The following is a 21,138-nucleotide window of genomic DNA, read 5'->3' as shown; positions in this document are numbered from 1 at the left end:
TTTTGTACAATAATGTGTGACAATACAACAACTGATTCTAAAGTCTTCATTATAGACCAAAACTTGAAGGTGACTTTGATTTGAATGTCATTACATCAACATTTTTAACACCTGAAGATCTTCACTAGTCACACAAAGTCTCATTCATATCCCAGCTGAATTACTTGGTTATTTATGTTCTGTATCTCAAAATGACCTGTTTGTGGAATTATATTTTTGTGTATCATAAACATTTATTAAAACATTTTTTCTGGAAAAAGTACATTTGCCATTTATGTTTCTGTTCACCACACTTCAGTTTTTACGTTCTTTTATTTGTCTAGGTAGGCCTAAATTTTGTAACCATGGTTTGATCTTTTCTGGCTGGTCTTTAAAGTGAGACAAGTTAACTTTTGAAACGACTAACAGTACAGTACAAACTGGGGCTAGTTGCAGCTCTAGTTTCATTAGTATGCACAATACTTTAACAGACAAACCTCAGCCTGTGGCCAAAAAACCTGACTGGTGGCCCTGGGGCTAGAATTTGCTGTTGTGTCCCTTTTGCCTCTATGTCCCCATCATGTACAGTGCATAGCACAATATTGATGGCAGTTTCTTTTTACATTCTGCACACAGACCCAAAAACCAACCAATACTTCCTATACTGGAATACTAACTTTACACAGGTTTTTCTGTGATTTAATGAAACACAACACAGTTTAGAAAGGCAGGGTTAGGTAGACATTCAAAGTGCTTAACAGAAATAAAAGAAGCATAAAAAAATAGTAGTTCAATGTGCTTAACAAGGAGCATAAAAATATAAATAAAAAGCATAAGAGAAAAGGATAAAAACAGCATAAAATACGGATTAGAAAACAGATAATATCTAATGAAGTAGGAAAATGCACCATATTAGCACAAGTAAGTAGCCTACAGAAAAAGTAACTGATCCTGATCCAGCCTCATGTTTTAAACTAGTTGTCATTTTATAGGCTATACTCATTTTTATGAAATAATTCAACAACGGTTCAATGTGTATCCACTGACTGGATCTCCTTTAAGTCTAATGGGATTTACTCTAATCTATAATCTTGATCACCGCAGTGACGTTGCAGACAAATCTACTTCACGGGCTGCAGTTTGATCCTCGACGAGAAATCGCGTGCTCAGTGTCGGCAACGCGCAGAACACCGGCGCCGCGCAGCTCGCACCCAGAACCGACAGGAGCGAGGCTTGCGCGCGTTCCCGTGGACGACTCGGGGACACAGCAGCTAAAGCTACACGGGCAGCGGCCACCGGGCCTAGATCATTCACGGAATCCACCGTCGTTCATTTTGTTTGGGCGCACCTCCGACCGGCAGGGATTAGAAACGTGCCAGATCATATGTGTGTGAAGGGGGAAAGAATAGCGCACGATGGTTCGGGAAACCAGACACCTTTGGGTGGGAAATTTACCCGAACATGTCCGAGAGGAGAAAATTGTGGAGCATTTCAAACGGTAGGTTACGCAAGAGGGATCCCCTGTCGGAGGAGCAGCGCGGGCTAGCTGCAGCTCTATCGTTAGCTATGTAGCTTGCCACCAATGCTAATACAGCTAACGTTAGCATTTTTAAGTTTTATAAGTCAGCGGATTTCTTGTGTGCTGCATATGGTACATTGCAGCACAGGGGTATTCGTTGAAGCAAAATACCGGGAATAGAAGTACTCTAGTGCAAATGTTTACGATTAATACTGTTTAGCTAACTTTTGCTAACGCCAAGAGGCAAGTTGCTAGGTGTGCTAGCAACCGAGCTACCACCCAAGCAACCATCCGACCATTTTGTGGGAAGTGGAGACGTTTTCATGATCAGTACAAGCCAAAAGGCAGCTAACATTAGCTACACAGCGGGGCAAATAACAACAGATGACGTGTGTTATTTTATCTATTATTTAAGCCACAACGTTATTTCTCTGATCAACAGTGGTGTTAAGAGAAAAACTGAAATGAGAAGCTAAAAATCTGAGACCGATCAGCGAGCTCACTGTGCTGATAATCAAATGTTAGCAAGTAGTTGAGCCGCTTGACCAAGGAAGACATCACTGTACTTAAACTCGGCTAAGATACTCGTTGTTGTCTTGCAAGTTACAAGTAAACTGCGGGTTATGCCCCCACTAGTCAACAACTACTTGGATTTGAAAGAGTGCTAAAAGTCTTAACTTTTGTGCTTTTCCTCGTTCACAGAAGGCTATGTTAGGTTTCATGTCATTATCATTTGCTACGTAATGTAAAGCCCACGCCTGTAACTGATAAACAGATCTTTAACACAACAAACTTAACATCCAGTCACAGTTAATGGGAGATGTTGCTATATCACTTTAATACTGGTCTGGTGACAACTGTGTGTTTACAGATGATGCTTTTTGTACTTGTTTAACACTGACAATTCACATGTGTGAGGTCCCAAAGGGATCTTTTGAATAAAACTATTACTTTTCAGGTGTTGTTCAGAAACTTCAACTGTCCAAACAATACATATGACTCCCAAGTGTAGTCCTCCATCACAATAACTGCAAACATGTTCTAGACGTTCATTCCTGTGTTTCTAAAAGGAAACACTAGTGGAAACTTGTCTTGGCTCATAATTGTAGTTGAATCATTAGTTTGCTTGTCATATCAGTGTCTCTTCTGCTCTTTATTTACCAGACTCTGGCACACATGGAAACAGCTATATTTAACCTATTCTTAGCGGGTGTATATGTAATTGCCTCTTTGTTTTCATTGTAATTTCCTCTCAGGTATGGGCGTGTGGAGAGTGTTAAAGTTCTGCGGAAGCGAGGGTCAGAGGGTGGTGTTGCAGCTTTTGTGGATTTTGTGGATATCAAAAGTGCACAGAAGGCTCACAATGCTGTCAACAAGATGGGAGACAGGGACCTGCGGACTGACTACAATGAACCTGGATCAGTTCCTAGTGCTGTTCGGGGCCTTGAAGACAGCTCCCCCTCGAGCAGTCGAGACGTTACAGGATTCTCTAGGGGAACAGTTGGTCCAGTGTTTGGCCCACCTGTTTCCCTTCACACCAGAGAGGGACGTTATGAACGGAGAATAGATGGGTAAGTGGACACGGCCTCCCCTTAAAATCCAGGGGATTCTAGGTATTGGATAGGTGTAAGACCTAGACAAATAGTGGGGTTATTCGTGAGAGATAGATGCCTCAAGGGGTTACACAAAGGTAATCTAGGGATTGTTCCACTTTTCATCATAATTGACTCGCCATTCCCACGGGATCTAAATAAATTAACTACACATTATCATTTGGTAAGGTAACTATGATTCAAGGTTTGACATCTGGTTTGGATATTACATCTGTGAGGAATATCCTAGTGAGTTTTGGATTTATTACATTTTGTGGGAAACTACCTCGGGAACATTTGGATATTTTTAACATTTTTCTCCTAAAAATGGGATCTAACCTTAATTTTTACTTGGAGTCGCTTGAAACTGGAAGTAAATCCCTACTACTAAGGATGCACTTTTCTCTGAAGAATCTATATAGGTAATATATAATTACTTAAAGGACCTTCCATCTTGGGTTGTCAGTTTTTTTTCCCTTTTGGCAACAACTGATGGTTGGAGTACTTTAACCATTTTTGCCTCTGTGGATACGACTTTATCTGGATTTACGTTTTGAACAAGTGGATGGAAGAACTTTATATTCATTACACATCTAAAGAAAGACAGATTAGCGTATATATCCATGGCTATGTCAGTAATTTTAGGATGAGATTAACTATATATCACAAACACCTTTTGTCCCAAATATGGAAGTTATACCAAGAAGACTTTGCAAGAACACTGAGGATCCACACCACCAGCCATCGAAAGTTTGTGGAGCTAATCTTGTTTTGGATTGATGGCCATGAAGACACACGAAGGCTGCATAGTTGGAATGTAACCTGCTGGATGTACGCAATACAAACGTGATGTTGGATCTACTGATGTGAACCTTAGTATGGATAGGTATAGCTGCCAATCATTTGGATTACTCAAGTGTGGATTTAGCTGTGTAAGGCCTCAGTCAGGAGAAGAGCACTACCAAGTATGATACAGAGAGCTTAAGACAACTTTTTCAAACTAACTTGAAACTTTACTACAAAAAGATGAAGCCTGCCAGTGAGTACGCAAACCTGATGGGATCCATGGATTGTGGAATTATGTCATCCAATGAGCCCATGAGGATTTTATGTGTTGTTATCGTAGTGTCCGCAAGTCTACAAGCTTGTGTGCTGTTTAACTACTTGACATTAACCAGTGGAATACATTTTTGACATTTTTTCGATGTAAAGGTTAATTTTTTGGACATACTACCTCCTCATACAACAAGACAAGACTGATCCAGTTGGATGTATTTTCCATTTGGGCACCATCTTGCTGTGTAGTCAACCTGGAGTCTGCTGAATTACCCTGAAGTTCATCATCCTATTTTTTAAATTCATATTTATTTATTGAGGTTGTATGTTCCTATGTTTTTTCACATGTCCTGAAATCCATAAAGAGGTCCATTTCTGTGGTTGTTTTTGTTTTTCCCTTTTTCCATCCAGTGAAGAGAATTAAGTAGCCTACTGTGGATTATACATCAACAATCTACTGGCCTGGTGCTCCACAGTATTTGAAGATAACGTGCAGTGCGATTCAAGAGAACCGTTTTTGCCTAATTAGATCAGTTGATTTTTCTCCTTGGTTTTTCATTCGGGCTCTCACATTCTGACCACCTAGATTTTATTTGGATTAGTTTCGGTAACTTCTTTTCCAAAAGGTTGGTATTGCTCTGCCCTCTGCATATTTTCTTTCTCTAACATTCCTTAGTGCTTTGTCTAATATTAGGTTTTGCACTGCTTTTAGGGAAAGATTAATTTGATGCAAGACAGAAAAAAAAATATATATAGAATGCATATATAAAATATATACACATTATTTGTAATTTGTTTATGTAAGTTTTTTTTTTTTTTCAGATCACATAAGTACTACATAGTATTGTGTAAACTTTGTATGTGACTCTGTAAAGCACTTTGTGCTATATAAATACATTTTACTTACTTATTTTGTTTCTGATTAAATATATTGATTTGACCTCTGCAGGGCATTTTAAATTTCAAAACCACATATTTCCTCAATAGGAGAATTGTCCAGTTGAATATTTAAGAGAAATGTTTCATTTGTATATTTTATTTTTCTTACCAGCAAAAGTTCATGAACAGTCAGCCTCTGAAATCAACTCCCCTGGACACCCCGAGGAGTCTTTTTGCAAATAAAAGTAACAAATAGACCAAGCACAGCATTTCAACCTTGCTGAATTATGTGGTTGTATGAGTAGATTTTCAGTCTGGGGTGGCTTTGTTTCATGTGACTGTTTATGAATTTACTGTATAGAATGTTGATAGTAGGTCTTGTTTCTTTTGATGACTGAAATGTAATTTAAGGCTGCAGACAGTTAAGATACGGGAGCCGCAACTACAAAAGTCATCCACATTAGTATTTACAGACAGTGCCAGTATTTGAATCAAGTTATTTGGCTTATTTGTCTTATTGTGAGGAATTTGGTGTTGTGTTTCTAACCATTCTTAAATCATTTTTCTTATGCCAAAAACATTGTAAACCCCCAAAACACCACATTTGAATGAAAATATGCAACTACTTGTGAAATGTGTTGCTGTTAAGTTTAAAAAGAAGTTATTTAACATACATTAATTCTCACCTAGTTTTCCTTTGTTGACAAACTGGAACACGTTAGGAGACCCTTTTGTTTGAGTTTGATGGTAAAAAATCACTTGACAAAATTGACAGGGACAGGCTAATGGGTTTTGCCAAATGATGAATGATGGGATCACTGTTTATAATACTGGCACTGATCTATGTATCAGTACTAAGCTACTGAAGTTGTCCCCACATCTGGCCTGTTCTCAGCTGTGTCTCTCAGCTATGTCTTTGCTCTACCGGACATTTGTATATTTGCTATTGCGCATTTAGATGCCAAAATGGCTTATTATACAGTAAATAGGTTTTTTTGCCTTATTTGTTTCAAATCATAATAACTCTCTTTTCCCTCTCTGCACTTTTCTTACTTCACAGTAGCTCAGAAAGCCGTGAACGTGCATATGATCACAGCCCATATGGACACCATGACCGCAGTGGAACTTTCGACAGACAGCGGCACTACAACGCTGATTATTACCGTGATCGTTCTATGTTTGCTGCTGCTGGCCCAGGGAGCAGTGCTATTGGGGGCAGCTTTGAGACATCAGACCCACATTTTGACTCTAGGATTCGAGACCCCTTCACTCTAACTAATTCTACACGACGTGACCTGTATAGAGATGACAGAGGACGACGTGTTGATAGAACTTACCATCACCGTCGAAGCAGATCATCTCATTCCTCACAGTCAAGGCACCCTTCCCCACAACGGACCACAGGACAAACACCCAAAACTCCTCATTCCCCTAAAAGAGCACCTTTGTCCCCTGGGAGAGGCCCAAGATCTCGATCCCACAGCAGATCTTCAAGCTCCGATTCTGTCAGCAGCACCAGTAGCACAGGCAGCGGCAGGTGTGACATTTGTTTTGTCATGATATTAACACTTCATGTTTCATGGGTTTATTGACTTAGACTGACAAGTGTCTGATCATTATCTGGTTTTTAGATTAATTTTGTTTTTTGTGATAACAGTGATTCAAACAGCAGCTCAAGTGATGGGTCGCGTGCACGCTCTGTTCAGTCATCGGCTGCCCACGCCCCTCCTCAGTCATCTATGGTGCTTGACTCAGATGAGCCACGCAGAAGCTTTGGAATTAAAGTTCAAAACCTACCAGTGCGCTCCACAGGTGAGTTTCTACATGTTTGACATGCCTCTCAAAGAGTCCTGTCCATGAAATTTATAAATAGTTTTTGCCTTAACTGGGATTCAAAGTGGACATCAGTTCACACAGCCCATGATATAGATAAAACATGAACCAGATCAAAATTAGGTGGCACAAGCAGGTCATATAACCATGTTCAGAAACTTAGTTTCAGGCTCCTGCAAATGTATATGTTGGAGCACACAAACCTTAGCCAGTGGACATTGTCTGAATTTAAGGGATAGGGGTTCATCACTTGGGCTATTGTTTACCGTAATTTGTTTAGCCGATTATATACACCATTAGCCCTCCATGTGCCACTGAAAAACATACAGAATATAGCCTTAATCATTAGTGTCATTAGTGTCCAAATATATGAAACCCAGTTGTACCTTCCATGACTGTTTTTTACAACTAAATGTTATTTCATAATTGGTGTGAAATATTCAAGAAGTAACACAGAACCGCCTGGGAAGACTTTATTGGATACTGGAAAAGTGCAGGCACTTTGAAAAGAAATTTGTTTGTCATATTTTTGTCTCATTCTTCATTTTGTCTCAGCTACTTCATTATATTCACACAAGTTTTCACTGTTACTTGGTGCCTTGGTGCTTGGTAGCCTTTAACTTTGGATGTGATCCAACTGGTGTAAAGGTCACTCTGCTTCTAATATTTCCATATTTGTGCTCTTGCAAGTTTACTTATAATTATAGCAAAGATTTCCAGACCTCTTTTATCAGGAGTTTTTGTAAATTTCACTTTGCAAACTGAAAACATACTGAATATGTTGTCACTTTGTAATTAATGCTGCCTTCTAAGTCAAAACCTTTGATTTGTTTATACCCATTAAAATCAAGGCAATTAGTCAAGGCCAAAGCAAGATGCAGTGTGTATAACATTAAATAATTTGTACATGCATCAGACAGCCACATCAGTGTCACTGTAACAAAGTGTTAGTCATGTTTGAGTTAAAAACCAGCAATATAGAAAAGTGTAATATGGAGAGCTATGCACAGATTTTGGAGGGTATGATTTCTTCTGAAAAAACCCCAATACTTTTACATAGCGTATAGATTAGGTCATGATAACAGGGTTTTTCCTGGCTCAAAATGAGGTGGAGGTGTTTCCTTTGTGATCATATGCGCGCACGTGCATGTGTACTGCACCTTCAACTGGCTCAAGCAACATATTTTAAGAGAGTGAATCCTGAGGAATTTCCAAAAGGATAAGAAACTATAACAATTTAAGAGATGTCAAAGACAATATTCACCTGTTCACAAAAGTATCAGGGTGCTGCCACCTGACACATTCCTGCTGTAGGGGGGAAAAACAGACTCTCAGGAGGAAATAACTTGAGGAAAGTTGGCTCTTCTCTCCTTCGGCAGTTTTGGCATCATCTTTCCCTGTGCAATGTGCTGATTACGATACAGCGCAACTGAATTTGCAGTGACAAATTACAGAAACCCACTGAGTGCAACATTTTTTTAGAAAATAATGTGTCAGTTTGTCGAAAGCTGGAGGCAGCACAAAATTTGACAGTCGGCTGCCTCATAATTATCTATGCAGGAAAACCCTGTATTATGATTCTTAACTCTTCAGAAAATCTGTGGTTTTCAGTAGGCTACTCTTTTTGGAGACTGAGCATTGAATTATAGTAATCCATTTCCCTTTACAGATACAAGTTTAAAAGACGGACTTTTCCACGAATTCAAGAAACATGGGAAAGTGACCTCAGTGCAGATCCATGGAGCATCAGAGGACCGCTATGGTTTGGTCTTCTTTAGACAGCAAGAGGATCAAGAGAAGGCCCTTAGTGTCTCCAAAGGAAAGCTGTTCTTTGGCATGCTTATTGAAGTCACTGCATGGAATGGTCCTGGTAAGTGATGATAAATATAATTTATTGACATAGTTGTATTCATTCCCCAAAAGTAATTTTACAAAAAGCTGTTTGTATGCTGATGGTGGAGAATACGAGCCTGAACTTGAGTAGCATGTCAGTAATATTAATGGTAAATCTCTTCCTCTCTATCAGAAACAGAGAGTGAAAATGAGTTCAGGCCCTTGGATGGGCGAATAGATGAGTTCCACCCAAAGGCCACAAGGACACTGTTTATAGGCAACCTTGAGAAGACCACCAGTTATCAACAACTCCTTGACATTTTTCAGCGCTTTGGAGAAATTGTGGTAAGCTACCATTTGTGATATGTACTGTATAAGTAAATTTGTACACCTTATATTCTTCTGTAATTGTTCTGTCTCTTCTCCTCAAGGACATTGACATCAAGAAAGTAAATGGAGTTCCCCAGTATGCCTTTGTGCAGTATTCTGATATTGCCAGTGTGTGCAAGGCCATAAAAAAGATGGATGGAGAGTATCTAGGGAGCAACAGACTGAAGGTGTTTTTACTGTAAACAATAATATCATTTATGGTTTGTGTATGTTTTCAGTCGAGTGTGTATTATAATATATATATCTTCTTTCTTCTTGAAGCTTGGTTTTGGGAAGAGTATGCCCACAACATGTGTTTGGCTGGATGGTTTGGCAACCAATATTACAGAACAATACCTCACACGGCATTTCTGTCGCTATGGACATGTAGTTAAGGTAAGGCTTTAGATTTTCTCTTGCTAAAGATTTGTTGTGATTGTTGTTTGTGATTATGATTTCAGCGTTATTTTAAAAATTGTAAATGTGACTTTAATTTGTTTTTGTTTTTAGGTCGTATTTGATAGATTGAAAGGGATGGCCCTCATCATGTACAACAACACAGATTTTGCTCAGGCAGCTGTAAGGGAAACCAAAGGCTGGAAGATTGGTGGGAATAAAATAAAGGTAAAAAAAAAAAAAAAGATAAATGAAAACTATTTATTTGTTGAGTAAAATGTACTTTTCATATGATTGTCTTTATTTACCTATGTATGTGTTTGTTTATTTATGATAGGTTGACTTTGCAAGTCAAGAGAGTCAGATGGCGTTCTACCGATCTATGCAGGCATCTGGTCAAGACATTAGAGACTTCTATGAAATTCCTCCTGAGCGACGGTAAATAGCCCATGTTATTGATTGGATACAATTGTCATTTATTTCATTTATTGCAATTTCAAACAAGTCTTTCAAATTATATTAATCTTGACAAAATATGTATTATCTAAGGTGATGGTGTGTAGAATCAGTTCCATTGCAAAATATGTAAATGATGCAACTTTATAGAATGATTAATTATTTAGGTTAGCAGAATTCATTACTTTTCGCTTCCTGTTCTCTCCTTCCAATCCACAGAGAGGATCGCAGGCCTCCATATCATGAATTTACAGCAGAAAGGGCTTATTATGAGAATATAAGAACCCCTGGTCTCTATCCAGAGGATGCTCGAAGAGATTATGCAGCTCGGAGCAGAGACCGCTTTCCTGAACTGGAACATTATCAGGGGGATCACTTTGACCCACGTTATCATGAAGACCCACGAGACTATAGGGACTACAGAGACCCATTTGAGCAAGACATTCGAAAATACACATATATTCAAAGAGAGCGAGAAAGAGAGCGAGAAAGGTTTGAGGCTGACCGCAGCAGGTGGAGCCCTTCACATCCAAGGCGACCTATTACTCCTACAGTATCACCTTCGCCATCTGAGCGTGCTCCCAGAGACTCAGAAAGACGGGTTTATAGCCAGTCCTCTGAGCGAAGTGGTAGTGTAAGTTCAATGTCACCACCACACTTTGACAAATCGGAAAAGACCTTGCTAGAACATGCCTCTAAGAGTGACAAAAGTGAGAAGAGCAGTCAACCAGATCGTGTGACAGGTGCTGAGAAAACCAAACGTGCAAAAAGAAAAGAGAAAGGTGACAAAGACAAAGCTGAGAAGATTAAATCAAGGAAAGCAAAGGGGCAGTCCCCATCCAACACATTACCTGAAACGGACCTTGAGACTGGTTTTGATGGAGGCTCTGGAAGAGGAAGGGGATCAGACCAAGATGCTCTTGAGAGGCAGAAATGTAAGGGGGATAGTGACTCTGTTTCTGGAAATCAGTTACCAACTGCTCATCACGACTCTGTAAAAACTGAAAGATCTGAAATGAGTAAAGGTGATAATTCAGACTTGGATGGGAAAAATCGACTTAAGAAACATCTGCGGTCTGATGCTGGAAATGACGGGAAAGATTTGTCAGTGAATTCAGATCGCCTTGCTGCAAGAAAAAGGCGCTTTGCTGATTCCGGTGGAAGGACTATTCGCCAGAAGAGAAGCAGGCATGAGGAGGAAGATGGTAATCAGTCCTCTGACTTCAGTGCCAGTGCAACATATTTAAAAGAGTCAGACACTGACAAACACAAAGAATCACAACGGAGAGATTCAAGACTGAAAACTGATAAAAGTGGCAGTCAAAAGGATAGTCAAGAGGACCTTAGAGGACAAAGAGAGAAATCAGAGGGATCTTTGGACGCACTGGAGTCAAAACGACATCCTGGGAACACCACATCCAGAAGGTTTTCACATGAGGGGATTGCAGAACAAAGCAGTACAAGAGAACCAGAACACCATGCTGCTTTCAAATTTGGTGCTCAGAATACTGACACTGACAAAAGTGCCAAGAACAAGGAAGACCATGTTGACATTGACCTGTCTCAGAGTTACCGCAAACAAATGGAGCAAAATAGACGTTTGCACCAGCAGCAGCAGCAGCGCGAGTCTGACAAACCTGACAAACCAGAAAGTCCTCAAGGAAGTGAAACTGATGACTTGGAACATCGCAGTCTTGTGCATGATGTTGGTAAACCACCTGAGGATGTCACAGATAATTTCCCATCTCACAAGCTAAAGAAACTAGACCAATTTGACACAGACTCAGGGATGAAGAGGGAGCGTATCTACAGGAGCTTTAGACAAAAAAGTGAAGATCCTGATTGGAACAACACCTCCTCCCCAGGACATCAGCACTTTTCTCACCATGCAGATGAGGACTTTGTAGATCCTTCTCAGAAAGAGTTAAGTAGAAATGATGAAAAAATTCACCCAGATCTGGAGCATTTAGTCAAAAGGACGCATAACACACAAGTAAACAAACCAAACACTCCTTTACTTAGTGTGGAAGAAGAGCATCAAAAGAGATGGGAGAGCAGAGTGAAACAAGACTTGTTACCTGACTTGAACTTTTCCAGAAGTCTAAATAAAAACATTCACAATTGCAAGCGTTTGGAATATGGTATTTGGCATGACTTGGAGCCTGGGGAAGTGAGATCTGACTCTGAAGAGGACAGAGAGCCCAAACCCCACTCCCCTGTGCCCTCAACATCTGTGCCTTTTTCTGAGAGGCCAAGGGTTGATAGGTTTTCAGATCCCAAACTAGCACATCTTGAAAGGAACAAATTCTACTCCTTTGCACTTGACCAGACCATCACACCTGATACAAAGGCTCTGCTTGAGCGTGCAAAATCGCTCTCATCTTCCAGAGAAGATAACTGGTCATTTTTGGATTATGATTCTCATTTTGCTAGATTCCGTGACAGAAAAGATACTGAGAAAGTAGAATCAACACCAAGACCTACTCCTTCCTGGTACATGAAAAAGAAAAAGATTCGAAGTGGATCTGAAGACAAACTTGATGACAGGAAGGAAGAGCCTAAGCCTGAGGAGCAGGAACGCAGGGAATTATTTGCATCCCGCTTCCTTCATAGCCCTGTCTTTGAGCTGGACTCTAGACGACTTCAACACTTGGAACGCAAACATGAAGAACCTGAGCATACACAAACTCAACAACCTGGTCAGCAAGGGACAGTAGATGGAGAACTTGACTCAGGGCCGGTTGTCCTTTTCCATAGTCGTTTTTTGGAACTCACACGACTACAACAGAAGAATAAAACCCCACAGCTGCAAGAGGCAAAAGGGGACGCCGTGGTTACGGATGAGAATAAAGTGGAAAAAGCACCTGTTCAAGAGCAGCAAGCTTTGCGCTCACCTGAAACAACAGGACCTATCATGGAGCCAGAAATTAAACCCATCAGTCCTGCTGAAGAGTTGACTTCTGAACCGAGACTCACACCTACTTGTGTCGCCCAATCTGTTGTCAAGGGCTCTCCTCCACGAGACGACAAATGTGTTGCGGTAAATCCAGTCCCTGATCCATATCCCCCTGTGACTTTCATAAAGGAAGAGGTAAAGGAAGAAGTAAAAGATAACAAACATGTACCTATGCACCACCCACCAACTGAGATGACATCAACATCTGATTCTGAACCTGCACCTATAGCAGCATGTGAACCCACTTACTCAGTAGATAGATGTAAACTTTCTCCATCTGAAGGGAAATTGGATATTGTTACTGAGGATGTAAAACCTCCAGTTACAGAACAACCATGCCGCCGTGATTCTCATGATGAGTTTGTTAGCAGTTCAGAAGCAGAGCTGGATCTTGAAACGACACAACCAGAAGTGCCTGAAGCCACTAGTCCCATACAATCTAGTTTTACAGAGGAGGTGGATGTAATCAAGAAAGAGGCACATTCCACTTGTAAGGCAGAGCCTGAGGCAGAGAAGAAACTTCAAGTTAGTAAAGTGCAGATGCCTATTGATAATGACACAAATGATGAGCCAGTCTCATCTCAGAAAGAGCATAAAACAAAGGAAATAAAAAATAAAAAGTGTAAACAATCCCCTGCTCAAGGTACTTCTTTTCCTGTCATGTCTGCCTCTGGTTCTGAGAAACAAGCTACACGCAAGAGCGAGCGCATTGACAAAGAGAAGCTGAAACGTGGATCATCCCCTAGAGCTGAGCCAAAGTCCACAGGAAAATCTCCCATTCATGGATCAGATCCTGATGTATCAGAGCAGAACATACCATTAGGCAGAGCCAGAAGAAGAAATGTAAAATCTGTGTATGCCACCCCAGTTGAAGATGATGCACCAGTTCGTTCTGGAAAGGAAATTACAGAGTCACCACGCTCTGCACGAAAGCGAGGTACAGACAAAGATGCAACACAACAACAAAATATTGAACAGGATCCACCTGTGCCAATCCCTCCAACTAAACGGGGCCGTCCTCCCAAGAATCGCAGACAAGGTGAGGAGACTTCAACCATTAAAGTAGAAAAATCTAAAATGGACAATAAAGACACGGACTCAAATGAATCTGAAAGTGGAGAACGAATTCCAAGAGTGTCAAAAGGGAAAACATCCCCTCATGTCACAAAGGGTTCATCTAATCAGATGTCCACAGCCCTAGGATCTGGATCAACAAGGAAGAGAGACAAAACTGAGGTGGCTGAGGACGATGATCAGGAAATTGATTTCACAGATGAAGATACCTTGGTTTTGCAAGATTCATCAAGTTCATGTAAAGAAGATCCATCCAAAAAAGTTGACCAAACAAAAGAGGAGAAAGACAAACAAGGTAGAGAATTGGGCAAAGATAAAGATGTTCTTCATGAAAAGGCTTGTGAAGGCAAATCAAATGGCAAAGAGACAGATTCCCTGGTCATAGAGGAGAAACCCACCTTGGAAAAAGAAAGGATTATTAGAGGAAAACCAAAGTTGACAAGGACTCCTAAGTCTCCTGTCCTTAAGAACCTCAAAATAAGACTAAATGTCACCGAAGTGAAAGATCTTCTTCAATTAGGGGATGATGAGCTTGGAAATCAAGATGATTCTTCAAAAAAGATCAGACCTGGTGACCATAGTGATCAGGTTTCAAAGTGCACTGATGGTCCCAAGGGAGACTCCAACAATGAAGAAAATGAAAATGCTGCCTTGGAAAAAAAGGAGCTCCTTGAAACATCAAAAAGCTCTATTTTACATGAGTTGGAATTAGAGCAGGCTGTGGAGAACATTGCCAAACTTACAGATCCAGCTTTTCCAGCACAACCACCGATACCACCTGGCCCACAATCAGAAGTAAAAAGTGACCCAGATGAAGGAAAACCTTCTAATCCTGCCAGCGAAACAGAACTCATGGCTGCTATTGACTCGATAACTGCAGAGGATATACCTGTACCCATAACCCAGCCACCTCCAATTGGTGCAGCCGTTGGTTCTGAACCTGAGATACAAGACTTAGTTCAGTCTGCTAAGGAAGATGAAACTGAAACAAATTCATCTGCTATACAGGAGGAACCTGTCTTTCCAACCACACCCAAAAAGGGAACTAAGGGAAGACCTAAAACACCTAAACGTAAAGGCCAAAAGCAAGTAAGAAAGGATTTAAAGGAAGGACAATCAGTAAGTGAGGAATTGACAGCTACAGTAGCAGATAGCATAGCTTCTGGTGTTAAGATTGTTTCTGAGACAACTCCATCAGCAGCAGCTGCTGCAGTTATTACTCCTACTACTTGGAAGTCAGAACCTGAGCCTTCAGCTCCTAAGGCTACAGATGTAAATGCAGAGTCGGAGTCAACTTCTGAAGAACAGATTCAACATCTTAAATCTGTTTACCCACAGTCTAAAAGTCCAATATGCCCAAAGCCTCAACAGCTGCCGTCTGAGTGCATCTCCCCTTCCCTGTCTCCACTAGCAAACAGGCCAAATATCAGGCCCATTCAAACAAGCAGAATTCCTGTTTCTCCACCAGATTGGCGCCATCATTCTAAAGACACAGGCATCTCCACTTCACCTGTCATGCCATTAGCTTCCAAGGAAAACCAACCTTTGCCCTCAGACTCTGAAAACACAGAAACTGAGCATGGCACAAGTGACTTGAGACAGATTCTCATGAAACACAAAAATATTTCACTGCCAGGCAGTAGTTCTCTTTCTAGTAATCTGCCCACTCTCCGAGATCAGAACCCATCTGAAAGTAATACTCCATCAGCTGTTGTGCCAAATAAGTCGCCACTACCTGATAATAGAATGCCAGCTCATTCAGCCCCTCCTATTGTGCGACCTCCAGCCTCACTACCATCGCCCGAGACAAAGTCTGTGATCTCTGTTATTGCATCCACTGCAACTTCTGTTATCAGTCGTGTTTGCAACCCTCCTGAGCCTGAAGACAAAGTAAATATGAGCATTGGAAATCCCTGTATGGACATGACTCTACCCAAATCAACCTATAGGCCCAGCAAAGATGACACTGGATCATATCATAGTTCATCTGTTGCTGATGAGGGGGGAAGTGCTGCACGATGCCTTGTTGAGAGTCCCACTCTTGGTATGGGATCTTGCCCTGGTCTCAGGGTAAATACGTCTGAAGGAGTGGTCGTATTGAGCCACTCAGGGCAGAAAACAGAGGGACCCCAGCGGATAAGTGCGAAAATAAGTCAGATCCCACAAGCAACAGCAGGTGACATGGAATCTCAGCAGTTGGTATCAATGCCCCAGATTAAACAGGAAATGTATGGTCATTCTCAGGCAGGACTTCAAAAGGGGCCTTCGTCGCAGACTGATCATGGGCATCCTGGAAAGACGCAGTCAGCTTTGTCTTCTATTAAACAAGAAAACTCTGGTTTGGAAAAGATGGAATCTACTTACCAATCTGGACCTCAAGGAGTAGTGAAGCGTCTCACACCAGGTAACCAACAAGTATTGAGTTACCATCAAGATTACATGCCATTAAAACATCAAAAGAAAATGGACAGTGCTGATCCTCATAGTACAGATGGAGCTAAACCACCTTGGACCTCTGCTATAAGTCCTGCAATTAGCCCCCATTTGCCATCTCCACCAGGCAACCATGTAGGATTTGTTACAGCAGCTGGTGACAGAGCTACTTCACATCTCAGTGGAGTCAAACAGGAACCACGGTCCCCACGCAAGTCAGGTCATCCGCACTCTCCATTTACTAAAGTGTCCTCACCCATAGGCTCCTCATCACCCAAGGGCATACCAGTGATGTTATCCACTGGCCTTCCTGCCATGCAACAGTTTATTACGGGTGTACATCATCCAGAGCAGTCTGTTATCATGCCACCTCACAGTGTGCCTGGAGGCTTGGGGCGGATGTCTCCACACTGTGTTACCCAATCAATTCCAGTGGGCCATCTTGTCCAAGGAGATGTTCGAGTCAATACTCCACCTCTTTCTGTTATGAGCTATGGGATGCATAGTGAATCTCTCGCCTCTCCCTGGTCTGGTCCCATGCAGCCACGGCCCTCCTCACCCCAGGCTGTCGGCAGAGACAAGGTTCTCAAAGTAAATCCTGGTTCTTTGAGGAGTCATGAGGGGGAACAGGAAGAAGCCAGACACTTCCACATGACAGGAAGACAATCAGCCACACAGCTAAAACCGGAGACTATGCAGTCTGATCCGCGTGGATCTCTGCGGAGTAGTGTCCAGTTGGAAACATACATGGCACAGAGTAATATTCGTGTGCTCTTGCACCAACAGGGGGAGCGTTCAGCCACAGACCCACACTCTGGACACATTCAAGAAACTCTTCCCCCCTCTTCAACACCTTCCAACATACCTTTGTCCTTGTCACCAAGATCACATGTTTTGCCTAAAGGTGTGTCTGAAAAGGATATAACAAAGCCATTAGATGCAAAGAGGTCCCACTCCCCTCTTCCTAAAGATGGAATGATGAGTATCCGACAATCTGGGCCAGCAATGGCGTCTCCCCAGAGAGTTCAGCTAATGCCACCGGGACCTAGTGGCTCATTCCCAGAATACTCGGGGATGTACCAAAACCCAAGAAGCATCCATTCTCAGATACCAGAGACGTCTCCTGTTGGACTTAACCAGCCACCACTGAATGTCACACCAACTATGGTGAGTTTACTGCTGTTAAAATGCCAGTTAAATATGTATTAAGCTAAAATTAATATGACATTCCTGCATTAAAAACTACAATCATGAAGGTTTTACTTATTTTTTTACTTTTGTGGACTTGTAAAGCATCAGTAATGCATAACAGCTCATCAGCACCAAAATCTGCTGCCTCAAAAATAATTATTCAGTTGAATCAACACCTCTTAAAACAATTTATTATAACATTATAAGCATTATAACCTTTGTGAAGGTAGAATTTATTGCATGGCTATTGTATTAGACTGCACTCAAATCCACAGTCTGTTTTGGTATCCTCTTGTGACAGATGAAACAATGCACTATTTTGTTGCATCCTTAGGGTGCAGACCTCCAGGCAAAACCAGATGGCAAGATGACGCAGCCTGTCAATATGGTGCAGTTGCTCACGGTAATACAGAAATTTTACTAACAATTGTGTCCAGGATTGTTGGGCTAAACAAGAGTTAGCTTTGTCTGACAAACTTGTCTTTGTTTTGTCTCATACTTAAATAGAAATACCCTATTGTGTGGCAAGGCCTGCTGGCACTGAAGAATGACACAGCTGCAGTCCAGTTGCATTTTGTCTGTGGCAACAAAGCTTTGGCTCATCGATCACTCCCCTTACAAGAAGGAGGTGCACTGCTTAGGATTGTCCAGAGAATGAGACTAGAGGCTTCACAACTGGAGAGTGTAGCCAGAAGAATGACAGTACGTGTGTTTTCTCTTACTCCTATTGAGTAATTTTCTGTTTCACTGAACTTTGTCTGTTAACACTTTATTTATTTTACCTCTTCAGGGGGACAGTGACTACTGTCTTCTCCTTGCGCTGCCATGTGGAAGAGATCAAGACGATGTCCTAAACCAAACTCAAGCTCTGAAGGCTGCTTTCATTAACTACTTGCAGACAAAGTTGGCTGCTGGTATCATCAATATCCCCAACCCAGGTTCCAATCAGGTGAGACATAATGGTTGATGTGTTGCACTGTCAAGTGCTACTGCCATTACTATGATGGCAGTGGATTTATTATTTATTCACACTGAAGAAAACTCACATTTCTGAGTTGTTCACAATTGTCAGTCTTCCCCTTTGCCAGATGAAAATAGTCTGTGAATGTGGAAGTTATTCAGTCTCAAAGCACTAATCGGAAATTGGTATTCTGGGGGAAAATAACATTAACATGCTGCTTCTGTACAACTTCCACAGTGTGGATGTGAAAGTGTTGTGTGCAGTAGTCAATTAAACCCAGCTGGGATTATATAAATCAACAAACTTCATGATTCCTTGCCCTTTCATCAGAAGAAATACATCATTTAATAAAAATCAGAAAAGCATGATACTGTAGAAGTGGTATTTTCGCAGGGAAATGTAGTAGCGAGCTAACAAGATGTGTAGGGTAGCAGCTCACTGTTGGCAGATTGCTATGTCTTTAGCTGCGCCTGGTCGTACCTTTTGTCGGCAAGCTGCTCAGAATGTGATTGAAACATAAGAATTTATTAATAATGGATATTTAGGAGCGACCTGATGGTCGAGTGGTTATGGTGCATATCATATGGGTGTATGGGCTCTGAGCAGCATGTCCCCAGTGCGACTCCTGGCCGGCATGTCTCTCCCCCACTCTCCCTCTCATATTTCCCGTCCGTCTCCACTTTCCTATCAAATAAAGACATAAAAAAAATAAAAAATAATGGATATGTAGTAAAGTAAAATTGAATTCATGGAGTTGAGACTAGTGGTTTTTACTTAAGTGTGTTTAGTGTGTTTGTTGCACAGAACAGGAAAAACATCCAGTTGTCATTAAATCTAGGCGACATTTTGTGGAAAGGTTTTGTAGATTATAATCTTCATTTTAATGGCATTTGATGACCTTGTTTTCAACATAACGAGTTCTACAGGATCTGCTGAATAGACTTATAAAACTGGTGAAATCCTTTACATACAGTACAGTGTGAAGAGAACAATGTGGGTTTTTCTTTTTTTACCGTTGATGGGTTGTTGCACAAACAATGCACATAACCAGGTATCAGATGTGTTGGTTCTCTTTAACTTCACGTGTAATTGAGGCTCTTGATTGTTTTTTTTCAGCCCGCCTATGTGCTACAGATTTTCCCACCGTGCGAATTTTCAGAGAGCCACTTATCCCAGCTCGCCCCCGACCTCCTCAACAGGATCTCCAGCATCTCACCACACCTCATGATTGTCATCACCTCTGTGTAACCTTCACTGCTGGGAACTGTCCCATGGATGAATGTTCTCACTGATGAGCCTCAGGAAACCAGAGGAATATGAGAACTTTTTTTCCCTGAACACAATGGGAATGTGTAGGATATATCCTATCAACACTTTTTGCTTTTTCCCATCAGTCCTTTTTTTTTCTTTTTTTTTTCTTTTGTCACTCCTGTCTGGTATTTTTGTCCTTCTCAAAAGAACTCAGGGATGGACCAAACCAGAATCAGTCTTATTTGACCATCTCTCTGCTGTATTTCTATTTATTGGAGTTTTATTTTAATGTTCGGAGATGCTCTGAAGAAAAATGTTTAATGAACAAGCGTGATTATTTGGGTGGCCTTTTTCTTTCATCTGTCTTTTATTGATTGTCATATTAAATTCTTCACAAGAGAGGATCATAGATGCTGTTGTACTACAATGGCTAAAAAGACATTTCAACATGTAATTTTAAATAATTATGTACAGACTTCCTCACCCAGGCTTTCTTTAGAGGAGGAAGAATTACATTGTAAAACTATGGAGACCCTGTAGAGGACCACGTTCGTTTAACAGCTCCTTTAATTCCACCAGCTCTGCTCATTTTCTCACACTACTGAAGCAGTTACACGTCTGGCACCTGCCTTTGCATTGAACAAGCTACAGTATGATTTGGGAGTTTTTGAATACAGGACTTTGTAAATATTTTAAATATTTAAACTTGACTATGAACTTGGACAACAGAGACGTGAAGTCTGGGACTTACCAGAACGCAGTGTGAAAATTTAGATGGATATCCTTGACTTTTGGGTGTAAATACTTGTAACACAAGAAGGTTGGCAAACTCTCCTGTGGAGTCTGCTGATGGCACTTCATATTTTGTAACTCAAATAAAACAAACTCCAGAAAACTTGAATATTTAATATATAATCCTTTATTTTTTTACGTTGTGTGTTTTTGGCAAGAATATTACCTTTTCTATTGAGCTATGCTCATACTTAGTTGCCTGTTTATTAGATATTACATCTTGCTAAAAATAATGCAGTTCAGTTCAACAGTCCTGCAATAAACCTTCCCTTCATGAAGGTTGCAATGTTAAGTTTTTGTTGAAACTGTTTTGCTTGGAGGTGCTGAATCAAGTGGATGATCATTTTGGAGGATGTAGTTTATGCTGTTGCTGAACTGTGTTTACAGAGAGGTGTTTTGATCATTTAGCCTCACATCATTGATATAAAAAGTGTGGACAGAATATCAGGACAACTCTAAAACAGTTTCAACACAAACTGAACATTATAATCTTCATGAAAGTAGGATTTATTGCAGGGCTGTTGTATTAGACTGCATTATATTTAGCCAGGTGTTCCTAATAAACTGC

At 40.9% G+C, this 21,138-nt stretch overlaps 1 protein-coding gene across 1 annotated transcript; it reads left to right on the top strand.

Moving 5' to 3' along the window:
* Positions 1-1,394: 1,394 nt before the first annotated feature.
* Positions 1,395-21,039, top strand: LOC111222065 (msx2-interacting protein-like). Its single transcript, XM_022745623.1, has 15 exons — positions 1,395-1,477; positions 2,755-3,069; positions 6,086-6,562; positions 6,683-6,837; positions 8,528-8,728; positions 8,885-9,036; positions 9,123-9,248; positions 9,343-9,456; positions 9,571-9,684; positions 9,794-9,894; positions 10,132-17,542; positions 17,901-17,969; positions 18,074-18,268; positions 18,357-18,515; positions 19,644-21,039. The coding sequence occupies exons 1-15, from the start codon at positions 1,395-1,397 to the stop codon at positions 19,773-19,775; spliced, it is 9,804 nt and encodes a 3,267-aa protein (XP_022601344.1). The 3' UTR covers positions 19,776-21,039.
* The last annotated feature ends 99 nt before the right edge of the window (positions 21,040-21,138 follow it).

This window comes from Seriola dumerili, unplaced genomic scaffold, assembly GCF_002260705.1.
Source record: "Seriola dumerili isolate Sdu_G_001 unplaced genomic scaffold, Sdu_1.0 BDQW01000089.1, whole genome shotgun sequence".
Taxonomy (NCBI): Eukaryota; Metazoa; Chordata; class Actinopteri; order Carangiformes; family Carangidae; genus Seriola; species Seriola dumerili.
This window is presented reverse-complemented; position numbering and strand designations above follow the sequence as displayed.